Here is a 23,712-nt window from a genome sequence, read left to right on the forward strand (position 1 = left end):
TTGATGGAGTGAAGTCTGATGCCAGTGATGTTGCAGGCCGAATTAACAACCCTTTGGAGTTTTTTCTTATCCTGAGCATTGGCACTTCCATACCAGACAGTGATGCAAGCAACCTGAATGCTCTCCACAGTACACAAGTAGAAGAGTTCGAGAGTCTTCGGTGACATACGAATTTCTTCAAACATCTCACAAAGTATAGCCGCTGGCAAGCCTTCTTCACGATTGCATCGACATGGAGGCTCCAAGACAGATGCTCAGAGATGATGACACCCAGAAATTCTTGACCTTCTATGATGAATTGTCAGGTCAGCTCACTCGTCTGAGTGCCACTGGTACCATGTAACCCAGTACTACCTGTCATATGGTCAGGTGTCGGCAACTAAACCGGCTCCCCCACCAGGGAGAATTAAAAACAAGACCTGTTAAAGGACAGATGAACCTGCCTGGTAGGGTCAACAGCCATTTAACAAACAAATGGTGTGAAGTGTGGAAAGGGCACCCCTTGCATCAAAGCTTGGTCTGGCCATTCACTGCAACAGAACTTCTCCCAGTTGCTTTGGACCACAACACACTGATGGATCTGGGAAGGGATGTTGAGAGGGTGAGTCCAGACTTGTGCAACCCCATCTCACCTAAATCCATTTACACACAGTTCCTTTCTGAAGAGTGGGGTATCCTTGTATCAAGCCTCACAACTGATTGAAAGGAGCCATCATCATCCTATGGGATGGATAACCAGAAGAAGATGATGAATTTAATCTTTTGCTGCAGAACACACATCTTCTGATCAGCTTCTATTTTTTGAGATTTACACAATTGGTCCACTTGAGTTTCTCGTGAAATATGTTTCTGGGATCCTAGGTAGGATTGTGTGATAAAGGAAGAGCATTAGAGGTCCCATTGGGTGATGAGGTGGGGGGGGGGGGGGGGGGGTTTAGGGGACATTGTCGAATTCTGAGGTCAAACAAAGTCAGCACTCTTAGGTTGAGTTCAAATATGCTCAGTCTTTATTCCACCATTACTGTTTTTTTACTCTCTCATGGTCGTGTGCAAGATACCAGCCATTACAATCAATAATCAATCTATATTATCATGCAAGGCATTACAGTCGATAACCAAACTATTAACTATCACTACGACAGACATGTTTGGCATTTTATATATGAAGTCTCATTCGTTCCCAAGACCACATTTTGGAAAGTCTAATCACCTGGCGGTGCTCATCCTACCTGCATGCAGACAACCTAACGAGACAGGCTCCAGAGATCAGGACAGCCAGAAGGAGGGTGCAGGATGGTGAAGAATCATTTGAAGCAAAGGATCAGAATGACTACACTATGGCTGTTCACATAGCTGTGGATAAGTGTGTCCCCACCAAATCATTCAAGGTTTTCCCCAATAAGAAGTCTTGAATGAACAATGAAATCTGGAACTTGCTGAGAGCCAGATTTCAGGCATTTAAATCTGGAGATCCAGAACTTGACACAAGAAGCAGGTATGACCAATGGAAAGCCATCTCCCTGGCAAAGTTGAGAATCTGGATGATATGCTTCAACACCAGCCTCACAAAACACCATCACTGTGGATACTAGTGCCACTGGCTGGTTGCCATTTATGAAGGTTACCACACTCTTCTTGGGCACAGGTACAATTGAGGCCTGTTTGAAACAGGAGGGTACCACACTCTGTTGGAGTGAGATGTTGAAATTACCAGTGAATACATTGGTCAGTTGGTCAGCACAGGCTTTCAGTACTCAGCCAGTTCAGTACTTTATCTGGACTAGATGCTTTCCTCAGATTCACTCACCTGAAGCCAGCTCGCACATCATCTTCAGATACTGACAGTAGAGAATCGTCAGGGGACATGGGGGTGCACAGTGCTTCTTCGCTTTTCTGGTGGTTAAATCGGCCATAGAAGGCATTTTCATTTGGGAGTGAATGATGTAACCTGCACAAAGCCAAATATAGTGCAGTAGGAGACGAGCTGGCTTCAGGTGAGTGAATCTGAGGAAAGTATCTTCTCCGGATAAAGTACTGAACTGGCTGAGTACTGAAAGCCTGTGCTGACCAACTGACCAATGAATTCACTGGTAATTTCAACATCTCACTCCAACAGAGTGTGGTACCCACCTGTTTCAAACAGGCCTCAATTGTACCTGTGCACAAGAAGAGTGTGGTAACCTTCCTAAATGGCAACCAGCCAGTGGCACTCGTATCCACAGTGATGGTGTTTTGTGAGGCTGGTGTTGAAGCATATCAACTTCTGCCTGTCATGATCCATTTCAATTTACATATTGCAGCAATAAGTCTATGGCAGATGCCATATCACTGGCTCTACACAAAACCCTGGAACACCTGGACAGCAAAGATGCATACATCAGGATTGACTACGGTTTGGCATTTGACGCCATCTTCCCCATAAAATTAATCAGCAAACTCCAAGAACTCATTGGGGGCAGGGGGGGGGGTGGGGTTTCAATACCCCACTGTGCATTTGGATCCTTGATTTCCTCACCTTCAAACCTCAATAAGTGAGGATTGGCAAGAACATCTCCGCAATCTCCATCAGCCCCAGAATGCAAAAATTGTGTACTCTACTTGATTTACACCTATGATGGGTGGATTGGTGCAACAAATCTGACGATACCATTGTAGTGGGCTGTATAAAGATATAAGATTCTTTTTTTTTTAAATGTAATAGTACAGAAAATGTAATATTACACAAAGTTGCCAAATAAATATACTGATGAGTCAGTATACAGGAGGGAGATTGAAAACTTGGCTGAATGGTGCTCCAACAACAACTTTGCACTCAATGTCACCAAAACCAAGGAGATGATTGTAGACTTTAGGAAAGGGAAACCAGAGGTATATGATCCAGTGATCATTGGGGGATCAGAGGTGAAGAAAGTGAGCACATTTAAATTTCTGGGACTTTTCCTGGACATGACATACAGATGCAATTAGTGAAGAAAGCACTTCAGCGCCTCTACTTCCTTGGGAGTTTGTGGAGGTTTGATATGTAATTGGAAACCTTGGCAAACGTCCAGATGTTTGGTGGAAAGTGTGCTGATTGGCTGCTGCATGACCTGGTATGGGCCCACAAATACATCTGAATGGAAAACCCTGCAAAAGTTTGATGATGCATCTCAGTACATCGCAGGCAAAACTCTACCCACCATTGAGAACATCTACATGGAATGCTGGTGTTGGAGAGCAGCAGCAATCATCAAGGATCCACACCACCCAGGACATGCTCTGCAATCAGCAAAGAGGTATTGGTGCCACAGTACTTGTACTACCAAGTTCAGGAACAGTTGCTACCCTCAACCATCAGACTCTTAAACAACAGACTCATTTAAGGTCTCTTATTTTTCACATTATTTATTACTGAATACTTTTTCCATACTTGCACAGTTAGTTTACATTTCTTTTTATATTTCTCCCTTTGTTTACATATCTTTTTTCTTGAGTTTGCATATCTTTATTCTCACATTTAAGGTTACCAGTAAGTAGAAATTCTGCCTGGTCTGCAGAAAAAAGAATCTCAGGGTTGTATGTGATGTGTCATGCATGTATCTGACAATAAACCTGAACTTTGCTGAAGGTGCCTCTCTGCTGCGTGATGTGATTTAGTTTGATGTTTTATTTTAATTTATGAATTCTACAAAAGTTATAGAAGATTTTTGGTAGATTATTTCTATTTCTCTGTATTTTAACAGGAATTGTAGTGTTTGGAATAAATAGACCACAGTCCAAAAATGCAATCAGCAGAAACCTTGTGGAAATGGTAAGCACAAACGTATATTTGTCATTTATTGGGTGGGCACGACGATACAACCAAAGAAAGACTATTGTGCATTTTGTAAAAACATAATTGGAAAATGGCATTATGCCCAAGGACTAAAGAAATGAGAGTGGAGATGCACAATTTAACAAAGAGATGTTACAAGTCTTGATAGCTGCAGAGTAATTTTTGGAGGAAAGATTAAAGGGATAGACAGAGCGGATGTGGATAGACTATTTCCGTTAAGAGGAGGAAAGATTAAAACAAGAGGACATGAGTTAAGAATTAAGGGGCAGAGGTTTAGAGGTAACATGAGGGGGAACTTCTTTACTCAGAGAGTGGTAGCCGTGTGGAATGAGCTTCCGGGAGAAATAGTGGCGGTGGAGTCAATTGTATTATTTAAGAAAAGGTTGGACAGGTATATGGATGAGAAGAAGATGGAGGGTTATGGGCATTGTGCAGGGAGGTGGGACTAGAAAGGGGTGTTTGGTTCGGTGCGGACTAGAAGGGCCTAATGGCCTGTTTCTGTGCTGTAATTGTTATTTTATGTTATACTAATAAAAAGGAAATCCCCAAACCTGAAATATAAAGAATCAACAATTTGGTTTCAGACAAGCAGCACCAACCTTATTCAATTCTTTGAGGAATTAAGGAAGTGTGGTAGATATAGTTTATTTTGATTGTCAAGTGGCTTTGATAATTTGATTATTCATGATAAGAGCCTTTATATGCTCAGTCAGGATACATACCAAGTGAATGAATGTAAAATGCTAGTGTTATGAGCCCAGAGGTCTCCAAAACCCAGCAGCAATAGAAATTCACCAAGACAATGGTTACTTAAACCAAAATTGCTTTTATGTTTCTTTAAACTTGTTACTATTAACTTAACCCCCTTATCAGTGGACGTGTATGCAATATGTATATATTCAGGAAAGTTCTTTGTTTCACAGTCCAATCATTCACTTCTCACTTCTCCAAGTTCCCCAGTATTGGGCAATTCTTCTACTGTGGACAGAATTTAACATTTATGAATCTTCACCAGAGAAATCTGTTGCTCATTGGACACACACAAACTGATTTCTTCCAATCAGTCACTTCAGTGTCTTGCCAAAGAAACTTGTTCCATCATGGATTTTCCAAATGATAACCTCTTTTAGGTCATCACAGAGTTTCTCTTGTTTCCCTTATTTCAGGAGAAATACTCTAGCCAGCCATTTCCTCTTGTAAGGACTACAAGGGTATTGAACAAGCTGAACTCATCTCTCTCTCTCTCTCTCTTCTCTCTCTCTCTCTCTCTCTCTCTCTCTCTCTCTCTCATAAAAGTGAACTCTTTCCTTTGAATAATTTGGCACCAATAAATACTAAATTTCCTTTTAAAATTGTAAGAAATTAATTTACTTGGGTGTAACAATTCTTAAGATTTCTAAATACTTAAAGAAAACTTTCTCAATTTAATAAAACATGCAAGAGAGGTGTTATCAAAATGATCACCCTTTCTTTATCGTTTATTGGTCAAATCTACTCTTTTAAAATGAATATCTTAGCTAAATTTGTATACCATTTTCAAGCATTGTCTGTTTTTTCATTCCTTTCTATTTTTTAAATATGTATTATTAATTTTTTTTGACATGGAATTTAAATTTCATTAAAAATACTGAAAAAGGAAATGTTTCAAATTTGGCCCCATACATGGATATTTTTATGCAGTTAAACATCTAATGCTGCAATAAGAAGAATGTACAATTTGGGTAGAGGACAGGAAGGATCAAAGTGGGGAAAAAGATCAAAGGGCACATGTTCATAAATCATTAAAGTAGTATTTCAGGTTTTACGTGATTAGTTGATAATGTTGCTATATTGGTTTAATAAATCCAGAGACTATAAAATAAAGGCAAAATGGTTGGCACATAAATGCTTAACACATGTGGAGTAATTGAGGAATTGATGATGAATAAAAATTTGATTTTAATATTAGAAAGAAATTAATGATTAAAAACGTGAGGTGAGGGTATATTTTTGTGTGGGATTTAAAAATGGGCACAAAAATGCTTTGTTTTAACATTATTCCTCTGAATCTTTGTTTTAAATGTTGATGTATTTCTCTTACATAGATGGCAGCAGCAATGGAAGAAGTGAAAAGTGATAATAATGTTCGAACAGTTATATTGCGCAGTGAGGTGCCAGGAATATTTTGTGCAGGTTTGTCATCAGCATTGTTTTTTGTACGTTTAAACAATATATTTCCCAAATTGAACCAACGTGACCAGTTTTTTCATTTCTAAAAGACAACGTCAAATATTTACAATGGCTTAATTTAGCAAAGTTATACATGTTATACATGTAATGCTATGTATGCATTACATTTTACTTGGTAATGTTTCATTTTGAAATATGATGTTAAAAATATAGATGCTATTAAAAGCCTCTTCAGATGTCATCTTTATCTTACAATGTACAATTCAGAATTCTTCTGGTCACCATCCAAAGTACAAAAAGTATTTATTAACGCGGATCAGACAGACAATGCTGCCTTGTTAGCCAAGGTGCTTGAAGAATTACAGGAAGATCGTCACACAAATTTAACACTGGACGACAAAAAGAAACATTGGGACTGGTGACCCAAACCTGGTCAATTAGAAATTTTAAGGTTGATTGAAAGATCAGAGAGACACAGAATTTGTGGAGAGAATTCCACAACCTATTTAGCTGCCGACTATGCATTGAAGCAAGTTAAGACTTGAAGTTACAGAGATAGAGAGGGTCAATATTACAGAAGCATTTGAATAAAAGAATTGTCATTTTTGATTGGAATGTTTCATACTTTTATTGGGGATGATCACCACAGACATTTCAAAATGAATCACAGTTCAGGTTTGTTCAAACTTGTGATTCAAGTTCAGGCTGAAGTGCAGTTTCTAGCTCCAGTGAACCAGTAGCCCTGGAACCCCTGCATTGTACCAGTGGACAAATCGTGGAATCCCTTGAGCAATGAACACTTTCTCAGATTTCTCTGCTCTCAGGCTGTGAAATCTGTTGTCTGTGACTACAGCAGATTAGACGGTGCAAATAAAGCAGACTCCTTGAAATCAAAGGGAAGGAATAACTGCCAAGAGAACTGTAAGTACACTGATTTATTTGATGCAATTGCTTTTAAATGGCAAACAGCTCCTCCCATAAATGAAACGAAGGCACTTTCCATTTTTTTCCAGTTTATTGGTTTTTTTTGCCCCTCAGATTTTTTTTCCTACTTTTGTAATGGTTTGTAATAATTTTCTTTTAATATGAAACATGTTTGCACTATATTTAATAGTCTAAAATATGAATGTGCAACATAAATTTAGTTTTGTCAATTTGTCAAATCAAGCAAGTTGAAGAAAGAGGTGTTGTCTTTTGATATAGTTTGTGGTTCACTAACTTAAAACTTTAGTCTGATACTGACTTCATCAACTTCTCTTCAAAATTTGTGTTCATGATAGACAATTTAAAGACTGCAAGCATAAAGGTGAAATAAGGAGATTTTTGTTAATGCAGAAGAATTTTAGAAAAAATTAATTGTTTTCCCAGAAACAGTACTGGACAGATAACCAATGATATTTCCCGCTTCCTTAACTGTCCCACCTCATGTACTTGTAAATTTTGTTTCCCACCTCATTCTGTTCTCTCTTAACTTTCAGCTTTGTATCTTCTGTTTTTTCCCTTCAACTGCTCCTCTTGTGCTCAAAGCAAACCAAGAGCCTTTATAACTAATTAAAAGCATTAAACTAATATAAAATAATTTAAATGTAATTCCCCATCTTCTTTAATTGCCTACTGATGGTCCTGCAATCCCTATTGGTCAATATTACATTTTGGATTTTACCCTTTGTTAGTCTTAATAGTGGGTGGATTTTACCCTTTGTTAGTCTTAATAGTGGGTATCTAAGTGGTGTGCCGAGTAAACATCAGTAAACTCTGCAAGATGCGAGTCTAGTGGCAACACAAAATGTCAAATACTGTTTGAATTTCTGAATCTACCAGTAACTCCTGATCTCCTGTGACTTGCTCGAGTTCTTAATGTCAATATTTGCAATGAGAATCTATGGCAAAAAAAATACAAAATGACCCAATAACTGGTTGCATTAGTTTAAAAACTGTAGTGCTATTGACTAATGCAATTGACTATTGAACTAAATCAGAAATCTCTGAGTCCACAGAAGCATTAGAGTAAAATAGGAGATGGCTTTCGTTCTTTTTTGTTGATATTTGCCATTTTTTTTCTTCTGGCTATCTATCCCATAGGATGATGATGATGGTGGTTCCTTTCAGTCAGATTGTGGGGTTTCCTATGAGGATACCCCACTCTTCAGAAAGGAACAATGTGTGTGTGAATGGATTTAGGTGAGTTGGAGTTGCACAGTTCCAGACCCACCCTCTTGACCTCCCCTCCTGGAGCCAGTGGCGTGGTGAGGTCCAAGACGGCTGTGGGGGGGAAGTTCTTTGCAGTGAATGGCCAAACCAAGCTTTGATGCAAAGGATGCCCTTTTTGTGCTTCATGGCACATATTTGTTAGATGGCCATTGACCCTACAAGAGGGTTCGTCTGCCATTTTATAGGTCTTGTTTTCCTTCCTGCAGGGTCACTAACCACCCTTCCCCTCCTCACCAGGCAAGCCTGGTTGGGGGTGGGGGGAAGCTTGTTTGGTCACCAACCATATGATGGGTAGTATGGGTTACATGGTACAGATGAGCAACCTGATAGATATGCCATTATACATATATTATTTCCCCATACTTTGTGTTCCATAGTATGTAACTGCTGTAGTTCTAGAGCAACTAATCACTAAACTTTTGTGATTATACCATGAGTAGTTGCTTAGTCTTGCGTTAAACTTTGAGTATTTTTTTACATTGCAATTTTATTGTGTCATTTGATGTTGACGTTTATTGTAAAATTGTATATTCTTCAATGTACACTGTTCAGTGCTATTGACTACCCAGTTTTCTTTTACAGACTTTCTTCTTTGAGCAAATACAATATTTGTCCTTGTATATAAATTTACTTCAGATATAATAGGGCCTCCGTTTGTTTATAGTAAATCTCCAATAATCTGTTTTCTGAATGTTAAGAATTCCTGATAGTTTGGCATCTGGCTCATAAATTTCTGTGAACCCCATATGGTGAGGTCTGCAGATCCCCTGCTCCCTGCATTTAAGGGGGCTGGTGTTTCTGCATTTCCTTAATACTCATTGTAGCCTCTTCCGTATCTGAAATGAAACTTGCTGGATTCTCTTTCCCAAGCTCTGTTGAAACTTAACAGGTTCACAGGAAATTGTATTACCATACAAGGCCCCCATTTTTACCAAAAAAAATTGCTCCAACCTACCTCCCCACCCCTTGTTTTGTATGCTAAGGTGATAGTTTGGTGCTGCCATCTTGCATTGCACACTGAAATACAAACATAATGAAAATTTTTATCTGCAATTTGGGGACAGGAGTGTGAGAAACAGAAGTACCTTCACAGATTTTGCTCGAGACAAAAATTGAGAACAAAGAACATTTATTGTACAACAGAGCAAAGTTGGGTGCTTCCCCTTACCATGGGAATACACACACATACTGGGGCTCACCCAACTTTTATACAATTCATTTCAGTGTAGAGGTACCCTCCCCCCCCCCGCCCCCTTAACATTCTTCTGCCTCCTGGATTGGTTTGGCATTTGGTAATTCTGTCTGCCTATGTGCAGTTTCTGTAAACTTGAAAGACCATGGGGTATCCTGTCTGAGTCCCATCATGTCATTGTCCTTATTCATGAATCTGCCTTGTCCTTATTCACACATCTCAACCCCCAATACTTAATTCTATATGCAGAACTTGCTAATTCTTTCTATCACTATAAGACCCTTATTCGATTGTACTTGCGTAACCCTTCCTCACACTCTTATCCTATTCAGCACTTACTTAACTTCCTCTAGTCTAGTCTATTATTCTTTATTTTATTCATACTAACTTTACTTCCTATAATCCATTATCTCTCACATATTCCTTCAACGTCTCACTACTTATATCAGTTTTTTTTTCTTTGGCTTGGCTTCGCGGACGAAGATTTATGGAGGGGGTAAAAAGTCCACGTCAGCTGCAGGCTCGTTTGTGGCTGACCAGTCCGATGCGGGACAGGCAGACACGATTGCAGCGGTTGCAAGGGAAAATTGGTTGGTTGGGGTTGGGTGTTGGGTTTTTCCTCCTTTGCCTTTTGTCAGTGAGGTGGGCTCTGCGGTCTTCTTCAAAGGAGGCTGCTGCCCGCCAAACTGTGAGGCGCCAAGATGCACGGTTTGAGGCGTTATCAGCCCACTGGCGGTGGTCAATGTGGCAGGCACCAAGAGATTTCTTTAGGCAGTCCTTGTACCTTTTCTTTGGTGCACCTCTGTCACGGTGGCCAGTGGAGAGCTCGCCATATAATACGATCTTGGGAAGGCGATGGTCCTCCATTCTGGAGACGTGACCCATCCAGCGCAGCTGGATCTTCAGCAGCGTGGACTCGATGCTGTCGACCTCTGCCATCTCGAGTACCTCGACGTTAGGGGTGTGAGCGCTCCAATGGATGTTGAGGATGGAGCGGAGACAACGCTGGTGGAAGCGTTCTAGGAGCCGTAGGTGGTGCCGGTAGAGGACCCATGATTCGGAGCCGAACAGGAGTGTGGGTATGACAACGGCTCTGTATACGCTTATCTTTGTGAGGTTTTTCAGTTGGTTGTTTTTCCAGACTCTTTTGTGTAGTCTTCCAAAGGCGCTATTTGCCTTGGCGAGTCTGTTGTCTATCTCGTTGTCGATCCTTGCATCTGATGAAATGGTGCAGCCGAGATAGGTAAACTGGTTGACCGTTTTGAGTTTTGTGTGCCCGATGGAGATGTGGGGTGGGGGGGGAGGGGCTGGTAGTCATGGTGGGGAGCTGGCTGATGGAGGACCTCAGTTTTCTTCAGGCTGACTTCCAGGCCAAACATTTTGGCAGTTTCCGCGAAACAGGACGTCAAGCGCTGAAGAGCTGGCTCTGAATGGGCAACTAAAGCGGCATCGTCTGCAAAGAGTAGTTCACGGACAAGTTGCTCTTGTGTCTTGGTGTGAGCTTGCAGGCACCTCAGAGTGAAGAGACTTATTCTATATTATATTTGCGTAACCCTTCCTCACACTCTTATCGAATTCATCCTTATCGGAATTCATTCCTACTCAGCACTTACTTAACTTCCTCTAATCTAGTCTAGTATTCCTCATTTCATTCATACTAGCTTTACTTCCTATATTCTATTATTTCTCACAGGAGGAAAGCACTCAAGCTATTCAAGAAACCTGCAGAGGTACTCCAGCTGGCCAGGAAGCGGGCCCGCAGCTTTGCGGACCACTTTCCCTTGAGTGCCCTGTGTTTTCTGAAGCCGCCGCTCACTTCCCTTGGTGAGAAGGCCGACCACGGCGGCCCACGTCAGCAGCGCGACGGCTGTGTTTGTAGTACACGCTGATGGTTTGATCACTTGTTTTGAGGGTAATGCTCGGGCTCGATCATCAAGCTTCATGCTGAGCCATTGTTGCATGAGCACAGCCCCCTGAGCAAATTGAATGGGGTGCGGGGGCAGGTGGCAGTGAGCGAGTGGCCTTTTGAGCCTTGTCCAACAAAGGCTCAGCATGGAGCCTGATCACCGAGGCCCAGCATTCCCTTCAAAGCAAGCAATTGATAGTTTGCTCCTCAGGACGGTGTCCCATGCTTGTTGCGCTGGTGACTGGCTTCTCGTCTTCGAGCATCTGTGGCTCTGGGTGTGTCCGTCTATCAATTTCCATTTGCATGGTTGTGGGGGGGGCGGAAAGTGGCCTGAGCCTCGGCATATGATGGACAGGAGGACATGTTGTTGCTGTGGCTTGTGTGTGAGGAGGCATCGGCGTCTCGGCCATTTAAGGCTGGAGGGATTCCATCAAGGTGAGGGAAGATTCACACGCATTATGTAAAAGGAACCTTGCAGGAGGAATCCGTTCGCCGACATACCCTTAAATACACTAAAAAAAAATTCCTGAAATCTCCTGATAAAATTGGGGGGGTGGGGGGTGCGGTTATATGCCGTCAAATATGGTATTCACTGTAAAATCTCAAGTAAATTAGAAGTATCAAAGCAAAAGGGCACAGATTTAAGTTGAAGTTTACGGCGAATTTGAAGGGAAAATGTTTTACAGAGAATGGTTGATATCTCAAACTTGTTACCAAAGGCCATGGTGGAATCAGATATTATCATTGTGTTTAAGCAGCATTTAAACAGGCAAGACATAGAAGAATATGGAATGCAGGCAAAAGGAATTAGTGTAGATTGTCAAAAAGGTCGGCATGGATTCAGTGGGTTAAAGGATCAACTTCTATGCTATACAACTGTGACTTTCTATGGAAGAGCTTTGGAGTATCATTTGAAATAATATCCAACAGTATGGAAAAATCTAGCAGTGCACCAGCACCAACACCCTGTGTTTTCCTGTAGTAACCTCATTTGTTTGTTGTCATGAACTTAGGAACAAGATCCAAGAATAATTCTCAGTAGAATGAGTCATCTTTATCTTTAAGTGGATACTAGAGAATTTACAAAACTTTATAATGGGTTAAGTTTTGTGTCAACATTTATAAGCAACATTAAAATTTATAATCACTTACAATTTCAATTTAAGATGAGTTTTGACATTTTTGGGGGAGGTTTAAGATTTCTAAAGAGAGTGTAAACGAATTTTTTCTGCAAATATTTATACAACTGAAAATAGAGATTCTTTGAAAATAGCAAAGGAAGCTCACATTCAAAATAGTCCATTGATGCACACAGCTTTTTGGATAATTTAATAATGTTTCTTTCTGTATGATCCTGCTGTTTATGTTAGTTAATTGTTTTTATAGTGTACTCATTGTAATCAGAACTTTCCTAGGAAATCTGCTATGAGGTGACAGCCAAGCTGTTTCCTGATTAATGAATTGATACTTGTAACAATGTGACAACACCAGTTAAGTAGCAATTTCCTGAAAACAGCATTGCAGCAATCATGATGAACTTTTTTTTTAAAAACTGCATTTAATCGACTTCCGATTGGAAAACCGTGTTCTTCTGATTTGCAAGACTTTTTAAAGAAACTAATTTTAACGTGCTAGCAAGTAAAGGTATTGCATGGTACTGAGCTATGTGTGTCAGGAGAATACCAGGTTTCATCTCTACTTTGTTTAGTTGATAAAATACTGAAACCGTATTTGCTCAGCATTAACAGTGAAATGTATGGGAAAAAAAGAAACAGTTGAATCATGATAAATGCACATCTTAAGCTCCTGTGATCCAGATGTCATTTTGACCTGGAATGCTATCATTGTGCAATCTGCATATTCTTCTTGTGACTGCAAAACTTTCTCCCTTGCCTGCTTCATTTTTCTTTTTTAAATTTTTAGATCTGCTGATAGGTACAAGAATCAAGTGGGTGGGGGTGGTGTGGTGTTGATGATCATCTGAGAGAGAATTGGTTACAGTGAAGTAAAATGAACAGGATTTGTGTATCTCTCAGCTGAAAACAGGCAAAGACTTGATGGGCTGAGTGGGTTCCTATGTTGTAACATGCAAGTTAAGTTGTAGAGAAGGGGGAAAGAAAACAGGGAAGGTCCATGACAAGAGGGAAAAAAGAGAAAATAAATCGAGTAAGAGCTGATGATACAAGATAAAAGGGGTGGTAATGGGGCCAAAATAGAATAAAATGGATCTTCATTAGGTGTTAATGAGAATTAATTTAAATGGTTGGATCTCTGTTATGTCCAGGAAGTGTAAGCCAGAAAATAATATCTGCACAAGGATCAGCTCCTCTTTTTTTTTGGCACATATTAGAAGCACAGAAGTCAAAGTGGAGGATTTGCAGTTGGTTGGGATGAAATAAGTATGTGTTACTTGTTCTAGCTTTCTTTTTATTTTCCTCCACTTTTAACTTATACAATCAAAATATTCCCTATGTTTCATTAGGCACTTTCAGGTGGCCAAAATCCCCCGATGTACAGCTGCATGTGTTGCCCATATCCGGCTGTTGGGAGGCTACTTGAAAGTGCAGGAGATGCATGCAGGGTGAACTTTGTAACCCTGAGGTTCCCCCTGGCATATCAATGCAGCCGCCTGAAAGAGGCTGCTAAGGGGATGACAATCAGCTGGCGAGCTCCTGACAGCCCCCCTCCAGCGTGGGACGTAAGGGCAGGGGCAGCTGGCGCAAGCTGTCGCCATACTGATCCCACTTCCCTGCTTTCTCCCCACAGCCCTGTATCAATCCCAACACTGTGGGGCGTCCAGCGCAGGCTGTACCAACACTGTGGGGCGGCCGGCGCAGGCTGTACCAACACTGTGGGGCGGCTGGCGCAGGCTGTCCCAACACTAGGGCGGCCGGCGCAGGCTGTCCCAACACTAGGGCGGCCGGCGCAGGCTGTCCCAACACTAGGGCGGCCGGCGCAGGCTGTCCCAACACTGTGGGCGGCTGGCGCAGGCTGTCCCCACACTGATCCCACTGCCCCACTCTCTCCCCACAACCCTATATCAGTCCTAACACTGGGGCGGTCGGCGCAGGTTGCCCACACAGTGTGAGGACTGATATAGGGCTGTGGGGAGATGACAGCCTGCGCCGGCTGTCCCAGCTCTGACAGACAGCCATTCCTACCCTGACAGCCCTAAGTGACGACCTGGAGTGCGCTCTGAGGCGCCTCTCATGAAGCTGTCCTTTTCAGATGGCCAGTGCTGTGCTTTCAGCGCTGCCACCTGAACGACCGTTCCACAGGTCTGAATCCGCTTCTGCAGGTGCATTCTTGGAGGAGAATGCACCTGAAGAAGCCCCTAATTACCCTTTCTCACCAAGAATTGCTTTACAATGTCTACAAGAAGTGCTAAAATAAGGGAAAAAAAGAAATAATGCCGACAAGCTTAACCACGGGGACCATCACAGAGATAATGAGCAGTGTAAGCAATTGACTGATGGAAGAATTTAAAAATGGCTTGGGCCATATTGAAGTTAAACTTGAACAGATTTGTTTAGCAGATCAAGAACACAGTGAGCAGTTGTCATCTATTGAACTTATTTTAAATAAATTGAGTGACCATGTTCAAGAATTAGAAGATGTATGCTCCAGTCTTACAAACACCAATTTGAAGTTAATGATGAGGGTCATTGATCTGGAAAACAGGAGCAGAAGGCAAAATATATGTATTCTGGACTTGTCTGAGTCTACTGAAAGAGGGGATCTTATGAATTTTTTTCAGAGCTGTTCTGTGAGATGTTGGGAGAGATCTGCTCGCTTCACCGCATGAGATTGATAGAGCTCTCCATTCCTTAGTACCCAACCCAACCATGGGTTTACAACCACACTCTATCATTCTCAGATTACATCGCTACCAAACTGAGGATTTTTTGATCCATGAAGTCTGACAAAGAGGGAAGCTTGAATATCGTGGCCAACAGATCAGGATTGTTGAAAATTATAGTAATGAATCAATGTGTCAAGTACAGAGAAGTTATGTTGGAACCGTATCATCGGGATTTTAAGCCTTCATTGATATACCCTGCTCAACTCTGCATTACAATTTTCTAATGGTTGTAAGAAGTGGCTGAATTTAGTGGATGAGGCTCAGAAATATATGAATGAACTTCCTTCTGTGTCGTGCTCTGTGTGAACTCTTATTTCATGACTGAGGCTATTGAATTACTGCAACTTTTAAGGTTGCTATCACTTATATTATGAGCCCAGAGGATGCCAAAACCCAGCAGCAATAGATATTCACCAAGACCTATTAAACAAAAGTTGCTTTTAATTATCTTTAAACTATTAACTTAACTAACCTAACTTAGCCCCCTTCTAATTCTAAGTGCATGTGTATGTAAGTTCAGAAAAGTTCTTTGGTTCACAGTCCAATCTCACTACTCATTCCTCCAAGTTTACTGGTTGCAGGCAATTCTTATACTGTGCACAGAATTTAAAATTTATGAAGTTCATCAGGCTTTGGTGCTTGAAAGGTAAATGGTTACTGCTCAGAAAGGTTCTTGTTAGTTTTCAGAGAGAGATTTGTTGTTTGCTGGACACCCACAACTGACTCCTTTTAATCAGCCACTTCAGTGTCTTGCCGAAGAAACTTGCCCCTTCAAGGTTCTTCAGATGATAACCTCTTTTAGATCACCACAGAGTTCCCTTTTGTTTCTCCTATTTTAAGTGAAAAATTAGACATCCAGTCCTCTTGTATTAACCACTAGGGCTTTGACCAGGCTGAACTAAGCAGTCACAACCCATCTTCCAAAATGGAGTTTTTCACAAGCTTACCAGCTTGTCCTATTCCAATCCCAGCTGCTGTTGCTGACTGTAAAACTGCAGAACTGAATTTTCTCTCTCTCTCTCTCTGAGAAAAAAAGCCTGTTTTACTCTATCTGCTTGCAAAACCACTTGACCCTCTTAGAACAACAAGTTCCATTGCAGACAGCCAGCGGATCCAACGGGTTCTTTCATTTGTTGCTTTTTTGTAAACAACAATCGATTAGTGAAGTCTCTTGGGCAGTCTCTAAAGCTTTTGCAAAGGCTTTTGGTGCCAGACTGTCTAGCATGAGCAGAGCTCCAGTATTTTAAATAAGATCTGTTTTAAAGTGTTTATATGTGACCTACACTAAAAAAAAACATACCGCAATTTATCTCCCAAAAACATATCTATAATCTGTCACACTTACTATACAAGGTCCATTGAATGAAGATTGTTTTGTTGTTTCTAATTTGCTTTAATAATATATGGAGTTATTAATCAATTTGGATTGTTATATGAGGGTTTCTCATCATTTAATTTTTTATTTAATTTAATTCATTATTTAATTTTTTATGACCAGAATACTGAAAAGTATATTTTCATTATTATATATTTTATTTAATAATAATTATTAAAGATGGAAAACTGATGGTACTCACTACACATTTTTTTTTTAATTGCATGAGAAACTTTGTAAATCTTTTTTAATGCTTGGTTGAAAACTAAACATACTTTTGTTAGAAGTGCAGAGAATATTTACATTTGAAGCTTGGAGTGCAAGATAAAATTCTTAGCAGGAAGATATTTTGGTATATTGTGGTGTCCTGCTACCCAATGGGCATCCTGGAACATAAGATGGCGGTTGAATGTGGTGATCCACGCCTACTAAAGGTCCTTTCTCCCCAAGCCGTGTGGGGCTAAACGATGAACCCTGCCGGGAATGCTGACCAATCAGTAGCTGGCAAGCCCATTATGTCATTTCTGCCATCATTCTGATGTCATATATAAGTCAAGGCAAACAATTCAATAAAGCTGTACCAACTACCTACCACATGTGTTTGTCTTACTTCTGCGCCCTGCTGTAGCACACACTACAACATTTTAAGTATGGGGAGCTTGTTGATTTTTCCAGCAGCTTTCTGGTTGTGGGAAATTAAAAACTAGGGTGTGGGAGGTAAGGAGAATGTTTTGCTAACATTGCCATGCATGGGAACTTTTGTAAACTGGCTTTCTTCAGCTTATCTTCAATGATGTTTTGGTTTCATGTTCCTGTTGTAAGGCTGGCATCTGGGACTTCAATAACATGTGTCTTATTCAATCCACACTATTAGTTTTTAATAATGGTTAATTGATTCAATATTATTAGTCGGAACATGAATGTATTGAACCATCCGATCAAGAAAAAGAAAGTATTTTCACATGTCAAGCAGCTTAAAACTATTGTCACTTTTTTTTAAACAAGAAACACACATTCGAAGATGTGATAACTCTTGCATCCCGGTGGAGGGGACAACACTTTCAATCTACTTTTCAAGCTAAAAGTGTGGGGGGAGGGGTTCAATACTAATTAATCAAAATATTATCTTTGTTCAGCATAGTGTTGTATCAGATACAAATGGTCATTATGTTATTCTTTGGGAAATTATATAATAAGATGGTAGTATTAGCTAACATCGATGCGACTAATGTAGATGACACGGGGATTTTTGAACTTTTTTTTCATCCCTACCAGACCTGAGCTTTTATTCTCAGGTACCTGGTGGGGATTTTAATTGCTAGTTAGATCCTGTTTTGGATCGTTCCTCTTTTAATCCTGCTATAATGAGCAAATCCACTTTAGCAGTTCATTTTAAAAAAAATCAAATTATGGTGTTTCTGATGTCCGGCATTTTTTTTTCATCCTAACAGGAGAGAGTTTTTTTCCCCCTACATGTTCACCATACTTTTTCAAGGATTAACTATTCATAGACCCGTTGTTGTTAGTATCAAAGTATTGTAATATCAGACCATGCCCCTGTTATATTATCTTTGTTATGAACTAACTGACCCCCATTAGTACCAACACAGGAACAGCAATGGAAGATTCACCAGCAATGGAAGATTCACTAGACAGTGACAGTGATGTCTTTGCTAACATGCTGTGACCTATGTGTAACCCTGTTCCAAACTCACTACATTACTTAAGACATATTTAACTTAACCTTAACCTAAATATTATTAACACAGATCCATTGCATCTTTGTTCTTTCCTGACTTCCCTCAAGTTAATAGCAGTGGCGTTTTAACTCGACATTGCTCTCAGACAATGATTTTTTTTGTTATTTATGGAGAAACTGATAACCTTTTCTTTGAAACTAATACTACATTAGAAACTTCTAGTTTGATTGTAAGGGACACCCTGAAAGCTTATCTTTGGGAGCAAATTATTTCTTGTATCGTAAATAAAAAAGGAAGGCTAATAAAGAAAAATTAGAAATAATTACTCAAATTAAACAGATCAACAATATGCTCATGTTTTTAAAAACTCTGAATTATATACATAAAAACATTGAAATCCAAACTAAGTTTGATCTCCTGTCAACACATACAATTGAACATCAACTTTTGAAGAATATATCTCCATTTTATATTCATGGAGAATAATAAGGTAAACATTTAGCTCATCAGTTTAGGGGATATAAAGCAAAGTGTCAAATTACAAAGATTCAAATAGAAAATGACAGCATAACTATTCTGAGAAAAATGATACTTTTAAGAAATTCTACTTGGGACTTTATACTTCTGAATTTACTAATGATAATACGATGGAAGATTTTCTGGATTGTTCAAATATTTCTGCATTATCCTTGGACAATCGAATGAGTTTGGATGCCTATTTTCCAGGAGGAAATAGTTGCTGCTATCTCTTTATTACAAGCAGGAAAATCTCCAGGACCTGATAGGTTCCCTGTGGAGTTTTTAAAAAATCATTATCTCAATTGCTTGTACCTCATTTAGATTCTGTATTATCTGACTTAATTAAACAAGATAAAGTACTGGTATCATTTAATGAGGTGTGTATTTTGTTTATACAAAAGAAAAGTAAAGATCCAGTGTAGTGATCCTCCTACAGGCTAATTTCTTTATTAAATGTGGTTGATAACGTTATGGCCCATAGATTGGAGAACAGTTTGCCTTCATTTGTTTTGGAAGTTCAGATTAGTTTTATATATAAAAAAAGTTACTCTTATTTTAATATTTTTCATTTAATGGATATTTTATATTTACCTTCTAGTACAGTTCCTGAATGGGTTCTTTCTCTAAATGCTGAGAAAGGGTTTGATCAAATGGATGGGGTATTTATTTATGATCTTAGAAAAATGTAATTTTGGACCATGGTTTATTAAATAGATTAAATTACTGTTTTCCTGCTCTACCGCTTCAATTCTTACTAACTTTCAATTGTCTCAGCCTTTCAATTTGCATTGAAGTTGGCTCAACAAAGAAAAAATAAATGGTGGGCTTACCTTTTATGGAGAAGGCCTATAAGGCTCCTTCAGTGTTGCTTTTATGGAGAGTGGTGTTGGAAGCCGTCCTTTGGAGCTCAGGGAGGTGGGGTGTGGTGAAGTAATGCCTCCTATGCCGTGAGGCCAAATATACACGTCAAGTATTGGCTGTCTTTATTACCCATAATCCCCCATGCAGCTGGAACTGCTCTGGGAAATGAAGACAGCCATTGATCCCACATTAAAAAGAGGTTCTCATAAAACTTGAGGCTCCTTCTTCCAGCTCTTCTGCCCGGTGCTGCCTCTCCGGCATTCTTAGCACCCCTATTTGGTCCATAGACTCTGTGACTCTGCTTCTCTGTCTTGAGGTTGAGATTCAAATGACACTTGGAGATGCAGACAATTCTTCAAGAAGTAAGTCTTTATTTGCAAACAAAGACTGAGACATTTCAAAGACTGAGCTTTGGAAAGCTTGCTACTATGAGGGTCTGCTCTTTTTTTATACAGAATTTTAGTTAGTTATCTATGTCCAACTTTGATTAATGTTTTATATCGATTATCTCATCGTGGGTTTGTTTTTGGGTCATGGCACTCTTATCACTCCTCCTTGTGCCACACTTATAGTAACAGGCCTGTTTCATAATGAATCACTCACCACTATTGCTCCCCTGACCTTGTCCTGTCTGACCTCTCCTTTCTGATATCTTATTTTTCTGGTCTTTGTAATCACTATTGTTTCTTAGATTTAAAATGTTTAAAATTTTTTTCTCTGGACTTGTGTTTTGAAGTTAGCAGTTTTTGGAGTCAGCAAATTCTGTACATGCTATAGTTAGCCGATTCTTCTATATCTGAGGCGCCTGCAAGCTCACACCAAGACACAAGAGAAACTTGTCCGTGAACTACTCTTTGCAGATGATGCCGCTTTAGTTGCCCATTCAGAGCCAGCTCTTCAGCGCTTGACGTCCTGCTTTGCGGAAACTGCCAAAATGTTTGGCCTGGAAGTCAGCCTGAAGAAAACTGAGGTCCTCCATCAGCCAGCTCCCCACCATGACTACCAGCCCCCCCACATCTCCATCGGGCACACAAAACTCAAAACGGTCAACCAGTTTACCTATCTCGGCTGCACCATTTCATCAGATGCAAGGATCGACAATGAGATAGACAACAGACTCGCCAAGGCAAATAGCGCCTTTGGAAGACTACACAAAAGAGTCTGGAAAAACAACCAACTGAAAAACCTCACAAAGATAAGCGTATACAGAGCCGTTGTCATACCCACACTCCTGTTCGGCTCCGAATCATGGGTCCTCTACCGGCACCACCTACGGCTCCTAGAACGCTTCCACCAGCGTTGTCTCCGCTCCATCCTCAACATCCATTGGAGCGCTCACACCCCTAACGTCGAGGTACTCGAGATGGCAGAGGTCGACAGCATCGAGTCCACGCTGCTGAAGATCCAGCTGCGCTGGATGGGTCACGTCTCCAGAATGGAGGACCATCGCCTTCCCAAGATCGTATTATATGGCGAGCTCTCCACTGGCCACCGTGACAGAGGTGCACCAAAGAAAAGGTACAAGGACTGCCTAAAGAAATCTCTTGGTGCCTGCCACATTGACCACCGCCAGTGGGCTGATAACGCCTCAAACCGTGCATCTTGGCGCCTCACAGTTTGGCGGGCAGCAGCCTCCTTTGAAGAAGACCGCAGAGCCCACCTCACTGACAAAAGGCAAAGGAGGAAAAACCCAACACCCAACCCCAACCAACCAATTTTCCCTTGCAACCGCTGCAATCGTGTCTGCCTGTCCCGCATCGGACTGGTCAGCCACAAACGAGCCTGCAGCTGACGTGGACTTTTTACCCCCTCCATAAATCTTCGTCCGCGAAGCCAAGCCAACATTAATATTGCTTACTTTATAGGGTATACTATTTTGCACAGCAAATTCTATGCATGCTGTAGTTTTTACGTAATTATATTAATATTACTTAATTCATAGGGTATGCTACATTAATATTTTCCATAGTTTCCACTCCTCAGCCTTTTTACTCCTATTACCCAGGCCATGGAGCTCAGCATCTGGGTCCTTTTTGCACTCTGGCCCTGGTTGCTCAGCGGGCTCCGACTCTCCTTGCCCCCGCTGGGGCTCCACGCTCTTCAGGCTAGACTACCTCCATGCCCCCTAACCCTGCACGTCAATTCCTGCTCTCTCTGTCTTCTCGCTGCCCTCCTGCTCCTCTGTTTTGGCGGCCTTGGAGAACGAGCAAGGGGTGACGGGGGAAACGGGAAGAGGACATTTCTGGGTGCCAGGAGGGAGCCCTAACCCCAGCACCAATCACTGTAGGAGCTCTGGTGGTTTCTTCTGGGTCATGGGCTGACAGCGTCATCTGCCCGCCCCTAAACAGCCACCTTCAGCGGCATTGCCTTTATGGAGTGACTCGATCCACCTTTGAGTCTACCCTCCTGAACGGATCAGAGTCTGCATCCAGTATCTGGTTTTTTTAGGTAGGTGAACTGATGTAAAGGCTGAGAATATCTGCCTTTACATTTGCTTTTTTCCCCCACTAGAAAAAGGCCTTGTGCTTTCCATGTGACTGTGTGGGATTCCTCAAATTGCTCGTTTTCTCCTACATTCCAGAAAAGAGCAAGTTCAAAGGCCGATTACCAACTGTAAATTGCCCAAGTGTGCAGGAGAGTGATACATTTTGGGGAGAGCTGATGAGAATGTGGGAGGAATAAAAAGAAATGGAATTAATATTGGATTAACATAAAGTTGATGGTTGAAGTAAATGTGGTAGGTTGAAGGGTCTGTTTCTTGTTTGACTAGAATGAGCAGAAAGTTCCTTACTTGAAGGCTGGTGCATTGGTGAAATTTGCTACCACAGAAATCTAGAAATGTTTTTGCTGAATATATTTAAGAGATAAAAGATTTCTGGACACAAAATGCATCAAAAGCTAATGAAGATAGTGGGAATATTGAAACACAGGATTGGCCATAATCGTATTGAATTGTGAAGCAAACTCAAAAAAGCAAAAGGACAACTTGTGGCCCTGTTTACTTAAGTTTCTCTTTTTAACGTTAACTGCTCATTGCTGTATATTCCACATTTTTCTATTTATATCGTGGTTCTGCATCTGCTGCATTTAATTTTGCTGTTCCTTTACTCTGACAAATAAATAAGTGAATGTTAAGAGAGCAGATGTAATATCATCTTGGACTTGCTAGTTAGTAACCAGCTCAGATTTCTTGTCCACAATGGAGAGTGATTATCTTGATGAGAAGCCAAGTAGCTGTAATCAGCCTAACTGGAAGTTAATTATCTTATTTCTTAATGTCCTTTTTAGCACCAAGATGCAACATAGCACTTTAGACTTTTGGGCATGAATTCAAAAAGGCTGCTTTTTCTTCTGGTTCTTGAATTCCCAATATTTTTTCTTTCAGTATTTGAATTGCAGATATGGATGCAGATGAAATCTATTATGTATATGGTTGTTGACATAAGGTATGGGACAAGAAATACAGATTCAGCCCATCGAGTCTGCCCCACTATTTAATCATGAGCAGATCCATTTTCCCACTGAGCCCTATTGTATAGCTTTCTCCCTATCACCTTTGTTGCGCTGGCTAATCAAGAACCTATCAATCTCTGTCTTACATATATACCCAATGACTTGACCTCCACAACGGTCTGTACCACCCTCTGAAGAAATTTCTCCACATCTCAAAATAAATTTATTGCATTTAACTATTCAAGGTTCCTGCCTTCAATCTTATTTGCCTTTCATCTGTCTTGTGGGCTGCTTTCCCCGGAACAAAATTACTTTATCATGCTTCTATTAGTTGATGGTGGGTGAAGAAGAAATGGATATGCTGGAAGATGCTGGAAACACTCGGTAGATGTGTGGAATGAGAAAAGTAAAAATTTCAGGTTGAAGACCCTTTAGCAGAATTGGGGGGTGGGGAGGGGGGAAGGGGAAGGAAAAAAAGTCAGTTCAAGTTGCAGAGAGGGAAGGGAGGGATAGGAAAAAAGAATGTCTCAATAGGATGAGGCTAGTGTTGACAAGGTTATCCTATTGATGAGTTTATGGGGAATTTAGAAAGAAATGCCAAAGCATATTGGCAGTGCCTAATGCAGAGTTGTAGGAAATGTCTTCAGGTA

The 23,712-nt window shown here is 40.7% G+C and overlaps 1 protein-coding gene across 2 annotated transcripts in view; it reads left to right on the forward strand.

Annotated features, from left to right (window-relative positions):
- Positions 1 to 23,712, forward strand: part of auh (AU RNA binding protein/enoyl-CoA hydratase) — a 155,281-nt gene that overhangs the window by 1,584 nt on the left and 129,985 nt on the right. For both annotated transcript variants that reach the window (XM_069928342.1, XM_069928349.1), the window contains exons 2-3: positions 3,723 to 3,790; positions 5,899 to 5,986. In XM_069928342.1, the coding sequence (XP_069784443.1) occupies positions 3,723 to 3,790; positions 5,899 to 5,986 (156 nt within the window). The remainder of the gene's footprint in view (positions 1 to 3,722; positions 3,791 to 5,898; positions 5,987 to 23,712) is intronic.

Source organism: Narcine bancroftii, chromosome 1 (genome assembly GCF_036971445.1).
Source record: "Narcine bancroftii isolate sNarBan1 chromosome 1, sNarBan1.hap1, whole genome shotgun sequence".
Lineage (NCBI taxonomy): Eukaryota > Metazoa > Chordata > Chondrichthyes > Torpediniformes > Narcinidae > Narcine > Narcine bancroftii.